The following is a 9452-nucleotide window of genomic DNA, read 5'->3' on the forward strand; positions in this document are numbered from 1 at the left end:
TGAAGTTACATTAACCTCTTCATTCCCAAATGGAGTTAATTAACCTTTTCAGCAGCCAAAAAACATATATTCCCTTCCCATTCCCCTGCTGTTCCCTAGCTTGTCATGTATTCTTTCCAAAAATTGAGACTTTTTAAAAATGCCATGGGACACAGGACAAATTGTTAAAAATCAGGACTGTCCTGCCAAAAGCGGGATGTCTGGTCACCTTACCTTAGGTGCATCTCTTGGACTCCTACCATTGAGCCCCACTGAGCAAATCAATTCTCTTTCCTATGACAGCTCTTCAAACTATAAACAAGGTTCTATCATCTCTACCTATCCCAGTTTTACCTGGCCTTCCCTCTGCTAAACATTTCCAGTTCCTTCTCAGTCACTTTTGGTCTCAATTTTATGCAAAGTGCTTATAGTTAAAGCCCCTCCACACCAGAGCATTGTGCAGCTCCCAAACTAGCCCTGAATACAAACTCTGGAGCCACTGGTGAGGACATATGTATTGTCTAGAACTTTACTAGATTCTTCATGCAATTATTACTAATAAAGGTAAATTTGTTGAATGCTTAACATGTGTCAGTCACATCATATCACTAAATACTCAGTTTTACAGATAAGGAAAAAATGAGGACTTTAACTTTCCCAAAGTTGCTCACACAGAAAGCAGTAGAGAGAAGATCTACTCTAAGCCACCAATTTGAAAGCCCATGTTATTAATTATTAAGTTACACTCCAAGTTGATGCATGGCTTCTGTTGTTCTTTTTATTTTATTATTATTATTTTTTTTTTAGGTGAAATTCCACCTCATGCCCTCCCTTGTCTGCTCTCTCTCCTCTCTCCCCTTCCAGGCTCCTGTTGTTCTTTTTTTTTTTTTTTTTAAATTCTGTTTCCTTTCTAAATTTTATATACTGCCAGTGTCCGCAATAACAAAGTTGATATTTTTTCTTTCTTTTCTTTTCTTTTTTTAGTCAGAGTCTCACTCTGTCACCCAGGCTAGAGTGCAATGGTATCAGCCTAGCACATAGTAACCTCAAACTCTTGGGTTCAAGTGATCCTCCTGCCTCAGCCTTCTGAGTGGTTGGGACTACAGGTGTCTGCTGCAACACCCAGCTGCAAATTTTTAATTTTTAGTAGAGGCAGTCTCACTGTTGCTCAGGTTGGTCTCAAACCCCCGATCTCAAGCAATCCTCCCACTTCAACTACTCTGAGTGCTAGGGTTGTAGGCATGAGCCACTGCATCCAGTCAGATGGTTTCTCTTTCAAAACCTAATTCCAGATTCTACCCAAGTCCAACCACTGTCAGATGGTTAACATCTGTGCTATATCTATACTATCAAACCATTATGGTCCCACAACCTCAGCTGGGCCAGGAAGTATCTTCATCTGAAAGGAGGAGCAAGCTACAGCTCACTTACTTTCTAGTGAAGTGGGCTCTGACCCGTATAGAAAAACATGAGTGATAAGAGAACAGAAAGAAAATGGGTAAATAAGAAGGAAGGTTCAGCAAAAGAAGAAATCAGGGCTCAGGACAAGAGTGTGTGGAGACCACACCTGAAAGGGGAAATAAATTGGACAGACTAAATCTCAGAGAACCCCTATCCCCAAATGCTAAACCACAGAGTGGGCATGCTGGTATGAAATTTTTAAAGGATCAGAGAATGCATAAGTTGCCTTTGATCCCTGGAAGGCCTCAAAGGATACTCCCTTTACTATAGGAATAAGAAATCCGCTAGTGAGGGGAGACTTACATCATTGAAAAGCTCAAGGGTCTTCATAATCAAAGAATGACAAAAGGGAAAGCATGTCTGGATCTCGAGTCTTAATGTCTGTATGGTAATAGAAATAGAAAACAGTAAGGCCAGAGAGATCTAATTATTCTATGCAGCAGCAAAGCTAGAATGGTAGCCCAGGGACTCTGAGTCACTGGGATATGTGGCAATGGCTAATAGACTATGGTGTTAAGAGTACTAGAATAACTAATTGGAAGGGTGATGCCAGCTAAGAAAATGAAAAATCACAATTCTTTACTCTTCTTGCTTATTTCCTGCCCCATGCCTAGAATCAAAAATGTTTCTAAGAATCTTTGGGGTCTTGCAGAGGAAAACAGTCTTCTAGGATTTCAATCTGGATATCTGGATGCTAAGTTTGTGCAACCTCTTTGACTTGGTGGTTGTTCTGTACTTTTTCAGTGAACAGAACTGACCAAAACAAATACGTGTACAATGAGCTCAATGACATTTTTGAGTCAAATTTAGAAAGCTCTGAGGAATATATTATTCTATTACCAATATTTCTGAAAACAGCTTACATTTTTTGAAGATGCCATCTTCAAACTTCCCTTGTTTTTAATAGTTGTGCTGTCTCTACACTAACAAGTCACATAGCCATTGCAGGGTGGTGCCTGTGGCTCAAGGAGTAGGGTGCTGGCCCCATATACCAGAGGTGGCAGGTTCAAACCCAGCCCTGGCCAAAAAAACCAAAAAAACAAAAAAACTGCATATAACCATTGCACCCCAGCTGTTGCACACCAGCCATTGCACATCTTATAACCCCATTGGGTTTGATTTTATATTTAGATTTTTATAGTTGTGCTATATCTATACTATCAACACAGAAAGCCATGACATTTCATATCACCATCCTTTTAACCTCATTTAGTTCTAGTTCTACAAGGAACTATATTTAATGTTCACTATCAGTCTCTATGTCAGTGTGCCTCTAGTTATTTTGATTGCCCAAAGCTTGTCCTCTAGGGGATTTCTTAGGAAGGGCTTGTGAGAGCAACAGTCTCCAGTTCTTACATGTTATTCTAATTTCTACCCCTTTGTATAGGCATAACCGTCCTCTGGGAGGCGGACACAGGGCTGGAGGAAGGAAGCCTCCCATGTGTATGGGGATTGTCTACCAAAGATGCCTGTGACCCCCATGTGGGCCAAGTGGATACAAGCAGGCAGGCACTCACAGGGTGCCAAAGGTTAAATTCATTGCATCAGAGATGGTAGTTACTTCTCTGGTCCTGTCTGTGGAGGGTTGAGTTGTGTGAATGCAGGTGGATCAGACGCAGTGTTTGAGGGCAGGGAACTGAGGGAAGAATGAGGACCTGGGGGACTGGCCTTTCCCCTCAGACATGGACTTCATGCTGATACCTCTCTGTTATACACACAAACTGGGGTTCAATTTCTGCTCATAGACTTGCTATGTGCCCTCATGTTCCTTTCTTCAGCTATAGAATTCGAGATTAAAACATCAGGTTCCCAGAGATGTTTAGGAGACAAACCACATGGAAGCATTTAGTAGCATCTTCAAATAGCCATTTTGCTTTCTTTCCTTCCCACTGACTCCCTGCCTAACTTTACCTCCTTCCTTTTGTCTAAGGTTCCCAATCACACTTATGGCAGAGCTGACCTTATTTTAGCTGGTTTTAGTGATAGTTTCATAGCACAAGCCCTCTTTTCTGATGTTATTATTTCTGGTAGTGAAGGTTTTGAAACAAAGTGTATACTTGGAGCACAGACTCTTCCTCAATAATGTATGGCAGCACGGTGGCCCCAGGGACACACAGGCCTTCTGTACGGACCAGGAAGCCTGGGCTCTGCCCTCCTGGTCCTCAGAGGTGAGGGGAGAAGCCGGCCACCACGATGTTCTCCCCAGTAATGTAGCTGGCATCCGGAGAGCACAGAAAGGACACGAGGCCCGCACACTCCTCAGGCCGCCCCACTCTGCGGGGAAAGAAGAGGTGGGGCTGAGACTGATGGTGCTTTCCCCATGAGCCCTGGGCTCCATGGGACACTGAAAAGTCAAGACCTCTGTGGGGAGACGTGAAGGGTTGCAAGGAAAGAGGTGTGGGCCTTAGAGGACCGTCAGATCCCAGAAAGGGGAATGGGTAACGGACTGAAAGTGATCGCGTACAATCTTTTATCCACCATGAAGTTTCTGAGGTCGTGTTATTCCAGATCCACAGGGACATTGCCTCGCCACTACTTACCTCTGTGCTCCGTAGAGTCTTTTCACATGGTCCCCAAAGTCTGTGTCCTTAATGAGCTAAAGGAAAGGCCAAAGGTTAGTGCTGCTCATACAGATGAAGTCACACGGGTTCTACATGGTACAAGGCATGTCTTTGTGGAAGGGCTGCTGGTGGACACTCTGGGCTGGCCCCTGACAGAGGATGAATTCTGATCCCAATGGTCATGGGCCAGAGCATCAGAGCAGGACTCCACAGGTCCAGGTCTGAGGGTTCAGGTCTCTGTGGAGCATGGCTTGGAAGGAGAAGGCGGCCCAATGCTCAGTTGGGTAGGAGCAGGAGCTGCCCTTGATCCTCACCACTTGGCTGAACTTTGTGTTGATCACTCCTGGTACCAAGCAGTTCACCCGAATGTTCTTTGGTGCCAGCTCCATGGAAAGGGTCTTAGTGAGGCCCAGCAGGGCTGTCTTACTGACGTTATAGGCCCCCAGATTCTGAATAGAGAACGGGAAATAGGTTAATAGACTAACACTGGGGATACGGGAGAATCACTTGGATTTCCTGGGTTCTATCCAGGAAACCCATCCCAATAACACCTCCAGATCTAGTCTGGAAGACAATGCCTGGAAAACATGACAAGAGGCTCCCGCTAAGTGCATTTATGTGCAAAGCAAGACCTGTGGCACAGATTGATTCCTTCTGCACATGAGTTAGCCCAAGAGAAGAATTATCAAATCTTACATATTTATATGGACCCAGTTTTCCAGATGAAATGGGAGTTTCTTCTTACCTAACCTGGAGCCACAGACAGTCGTACTTACACTAACTGGAATATAGGCTGCAACTGAGGACACCAGGACCACTGAACCTTGCCTGGAAGGATAAAGAAGAGGTGGCATGTGAGAGCTGAAGACAGTTATCTTAAGTCTGTAAGGGAGAAGGGTGGGCCCTCTGTGCAAGTGAGCGAGAATAACTTGGGCTTGGTGAAAGTATTCATCCCCATTTTCTTTTAGGCATTCAATTATATTTCTCAAATTATATTGCCAGAGAAGCCATCTGTGTTCAGATCTTGTTTGTGTCGGAAAAATTCTGACTACAGACTACATTTATTTGATAGTTATTGGGGTGGTGAGTCAAATTTTTAAAAATTTGTCCATTTCATTACAATTTCAGTACAAACATAAGTTTGGCATAAAATTTTCTCTTTGGGATTATGATTCTCTTACTGCCTTTTTATTATCTTCAGGATCTCTAGTGAACAGCTTTTGTTTTTATTTCTGATAATGGTTATTTGTGCCTTTCCTCTTTTTTTTTTTTTTTTTGATCAGTTCCACCAGAAATTTGCCAAAAGCCTTAGTGGGTTTTTTTTTGTTTTTTTTTTTTAAATAAATGCTTGGTTTTCTTCATCCTCTGTATTGTATTTTTTTCCCTTTTCCATTGATTTCTGTTCTGTATTATTTTCTTTCTCCTTTCTGTGAGTTTACTTCTTCCCCTCCACACTCCAGTTTTGTTTTTTATTTAATTTTGACAAAATAATACTCTGGTAAGCACTATTATACTCCAGAAAGACATGCTTTTACTTCAATTGTCTAAAAAGGAGGATTGAAATGTGCATTTTAAATGCAGTAGATGAGCTGAGTACATGTGCTGAGGTTTATCTGTCCTACTTCAAGTCCTTGATCCCAAGCCTTTCCTAGAACTAGAATTTTCTTAGAACTATTTCTATAAATAAATTTGTATGAACTCAGTTAACAAAAATGAGAAACTTGATAAAACATGTCATTACTGTCTAATCAGATTTAAATTTTTTAACTTGATTAAAAGTCCTAGTTTGACGATCTTTATATTTTAACTGCAATTACTGATATACTAGGATTAATGCCTAATATCCAATTTTATGCTTTAAAAAAAATTCTTTGCTTGCTTTCCTGGCCTTTCTTACTTTCTTTTGGATTTTTCATTTCCTCTTCCCTCTCTATTAGTTTGAAAATATACTGAATTCTCTGTTGTCAATCTTATAGCCGTCATGCTAGAAAGTAAAATAGGGCTGTTTAACTTATCAAAGTTCAAAATTAATATTTTCACCCTCTCACAACATGAAAACCTTACAACATCATAACTTCATTTCTAGCTTCCTGATTTTAATATTTTACAGTTTTTAATTTTTTAATTCCACAAAACATCACTCTTGCTTTTTCCTATATGTATTATATGTATTTACATTTGTTCATATTACTATATTCTGTGTTTTCCATTCTTACTTTAATCTTAGATTTTCCATGTGAGATCATTTTTTCCATTTTTCCTGGAGAACATCACTTAGAATCCCTTTTAGTGAAGGTCTTCTGGTGGCAAACTCTGTTTTTATATGTCTGAAAATATTATCGATTAGCCTTAACTTTTGAAAAATATATTTAGTAAGTATAGAATTCTTTCAGCATATGGGAAGCTCCATTTAAATTGAGTTGTGAAGGGTAGATAGGATTTTGGCAAATAGATAAGAATGAACAGAAACAATTGAAGTGCTTGCTCAATTTTACTTGCACAGCTTCCATAACTAACAATGGCAGTAGTAATAAAACATTAATAATGTTTATTATAAATGTTAAAATTGATTTAATTATTATTACATTATATTTATACTACTTATATGATAATTTATGCTATGGATCATATTAATTTTCAAATGTTTATTATTTACTCTAATAAATAGATATAAGACAGTCTTTATTATATGCACTTTGCTTGGTAATCAATCTGTTTCATCATATCAATTAATATTCACAATAGGTCTGCTGAGCATCATTATTCCCACTTCATAGGTAAGGAAATGAAGGCACGGAGAGTTTAATTGCCAAGGATCTGTAGCTAGTGACTGAGCAGGGATCTAAAGGTAGCTCTAGCTGACTCCCAAGCCTATGCTGTCTTCATTGCACTAGTAATTTACAGCCAGTTTTGTGAAGCCTGACTCTGCAGGGTTGATCAGGACCAGCAACAGGGGATTAGGCAGAGACCAAGTGGTTAAGCACCTGGTTTCCAGTCCACATTTCAGTATAGGTACCTCTAATTTTGTCTGTTTTATATATTTGGGTCTCATGGAGGTGATTCTTTGCTGTTTAAAAAAACAGTCTGAAACCACTGTATTGGGTGGAGCCCCATAGAGTACTTTGGCCTTTTACTACCTACAAAAACTATTTTTTTTGGTAAGTGATGTTCAATTTAATACCACATCATGTCTGTGTTATGGCTAGAAGAGGACTTAGAAGTCATTATCAGTTAGAAATACTGGTTGAGTTCCTGGTCACATGGTCCAGGAAAGCAGCCCGGCCTATACCAGGAGCTCGGTATGTGCTTGCTGAATTCAGCAGCTCCAGAATGACAACACAGAAAGAACTAAAGGGAAGTAGTCCAGCTGGAAGAGGTGCCTTACGGCTACATCTGCAAAGCACTTTACCTGAGATTGAGAAGATTTAATGAGAGAGCGGGGGCAATGCTGGTGGAGATAACTGAGTGGCTCTGACCTTCAGGCATAGTTAAACAGGAGGGAGGTTTGAGGGGCTGGGATATGCCCAGAGGGATCTGTTTTGGAACAGGAATGAGGCTGGCCTGGTTGGACAGCTGGAATGGGGATGGCTGGAGTACCTTCAGGAGAAGCTCTGTTCTGGTGGTCAGACAGTGGAAACTTCTAGTAATTGAGCCTGAAATTCAATTAGTGAAAAGGAGCTCCCTGGACCATGGTCAGGCTGTTCTTCCCTCAAGCCAAATGCTGAGCACCTGGAGAATATCTAGGAGTATCCCAAGTCACCAAGATGTGGGAAATCGGCCACAAGAGACAGCCCCAGGCCCATCCCATAAGTGAGGATGGGGCTGGTCAGGCAGCATCTACCAGGGAAAGTGGAGAGAGGCAGGGAAGTCGGCTTTATAATTTGGGAATTGATTGAATTGATTGGCAGAGTCTTGAGAAAAGTAAGGAAGAACAGGGCCAGCGAAATAGTTAGGAAGTAGGAGGGATAAAGGTTGAATGGGACTGGGAAACATGTTGCTCTGGTTATGGGGCAGATTTTAGGGTGCCACAGAGTAATCAGCCTGGACCCCTGTGGCCTGAGCTCCTGCAGCCCAAGAGAGGATACTTGCATTGCGGGGTCTCTAAGAACTTCTATCTGTGAATCCTTACAATAAAGTTATTACCAGACTCCCTGAGCACTCTAGAATGACACTAATAGATACAAATCTTTTGATTTTTTTTTTTTTTTTTTTAGTTCACCCAGAGTGTGAAAGTCAAGCTGTCAAATTATGAGTTCAGCCAAGCCTGTTTCCAAGTGTAAAGGTCTAACTCAAATCTGGCCTGTCTTAGTCTAGTTCCCTTGTTCCCTATTTAATATCAATCACCTACCTCCCCCCTGCCCCACCCTCACCCACTCTTCTCCAAGTGGGGCAGCAGTTGGCTCAGGAGCAGGGCTGGGGCCTTCACATTCACACCTAGGATCTGAAATCAGAACAAATGAGGAACAGAGGAGGAAAGACAAAGTTAGTTCAGTGTTCTCATTGTATTAGAATATGTACCACATTAGAATGTGGGTGTGATGGCCTCTAACAAGGGAAGTGGCAGAGTGTGGGCTTTCCTGGGCATGCACAGAAATGGGGGGCATCCCTAAGATTCAGGAATAAAGGCTGGGGACGCTTCAGGCAGAAGACCCCAGAGTCTGCATAATGTCTTACTGTGTCTCCTAGGCCATCACTTCCATCTGGAACAGAGGAAGCACCAGCTGAATCTGGGGAAGACTGGAAGTACCAGTATTGGGAATTAAGCATCCCTGGACAAGGAAGGAAGTCATTCTCTTCTTCAGGTCCCATATTTTTTGTGATTATTCGGTTTTATGTTAGGGACTTCCTACACATTTGGGAGCTCCTGAACATTGGGGATAGCAGACCAGAACTGCAATTTTGACATTCTTATCTTCATCTCACAGGTAGAGAAGTTGAGGCTTAGCAAGTTCAGGCACCTGGCCTCACTCTGTACCAATGAATTTGTGATAGTAGAGTGAATGTGTGGGAGGTAAGAACCATCTCTGGGTGTGTGAGCTGAGATGAAGAGAGCGTTACACAGAAGGTGAGCGTGGAGTCCAACCCATCCTTTACTGGCTTCCCTAGATCTCACCTTGTCCCAGACTTGCTCACTGGTCTCCAAGGTACTTCCTACGAAAGGATTGACCCCTGCCACACACACCAGGAAGTCCACACTCCCACAGTGCTCCAGGGCCTGTGGGTAAGAAGGGTCATAGAAGACCAGGTTCAGGGAGTGAAAGAAGATTCCTGATGCAGTGGGAGGTGTCCCCTGTTTGATGTCCCTGAGACTGTGCCTGCATAATTTCAGAGAACAGGAGGATACTGTGTGAGAATGAAGAATCATTTTTTCTCTTTTAGAAACCAAGCACTGAACTTCTGGACAAAAGGGGGTAGACTGTCCCCCCTTACTCTTTCTTTTCTTTTCTTTTC

At 41.9% G+C, this 9452-nt stretch overlaps 1 protein-coding gene across 1 annotated transcript in view; it reads right to left on the bottom strand.

Moving 5' to 3' along the window:
- Positions 1–3602: 3602 nt before the first annotated feature.
- Positions 3603–9452, bottom strand: part of LOC100956765 (dehydrogenase/reductase SDR family member 2, mitochondrial-like) — a 7600-nt gene continuing 1750 nt past the window's right edge. Inside the window, exons 3-7 of the mRNA XM_012812849.1 lie at positions 9115–9216; positions 8372–8442; positions 4778–4829; positions 4293–4450; positions 3603–3744 (exon numbers count right to left, since the gene is read on the bottom strand). Coding sequence (XP_012668303.1) covers positions 3603–3744; positions 4293–4450; positions 4778–4829; positions 8372–8442; positions 9115–9216 — 525 coding nt within the window. The remainder of the gene's footprint in view (positions 3745–4292; positions 4451–4777; positions 4830–8371; positions 8443–9114; positions 9217–9452) is intronic.

Source organism: Otolemur garnettii, unplaced genomic scaffold, assembly GCF_000181295.1.
Source record: "Otolemur garnettii isolate 467f Iridium unplaced genomic scaffold, OtoGar3 scaffold00225, whole genome shotgun sequence".
Taxonomy (NCBI): Eukaryota; Metazoa; Chordata; class Mammalia; order Primates; family Galagidae; genus Otolemur; species Otolemur garnettii.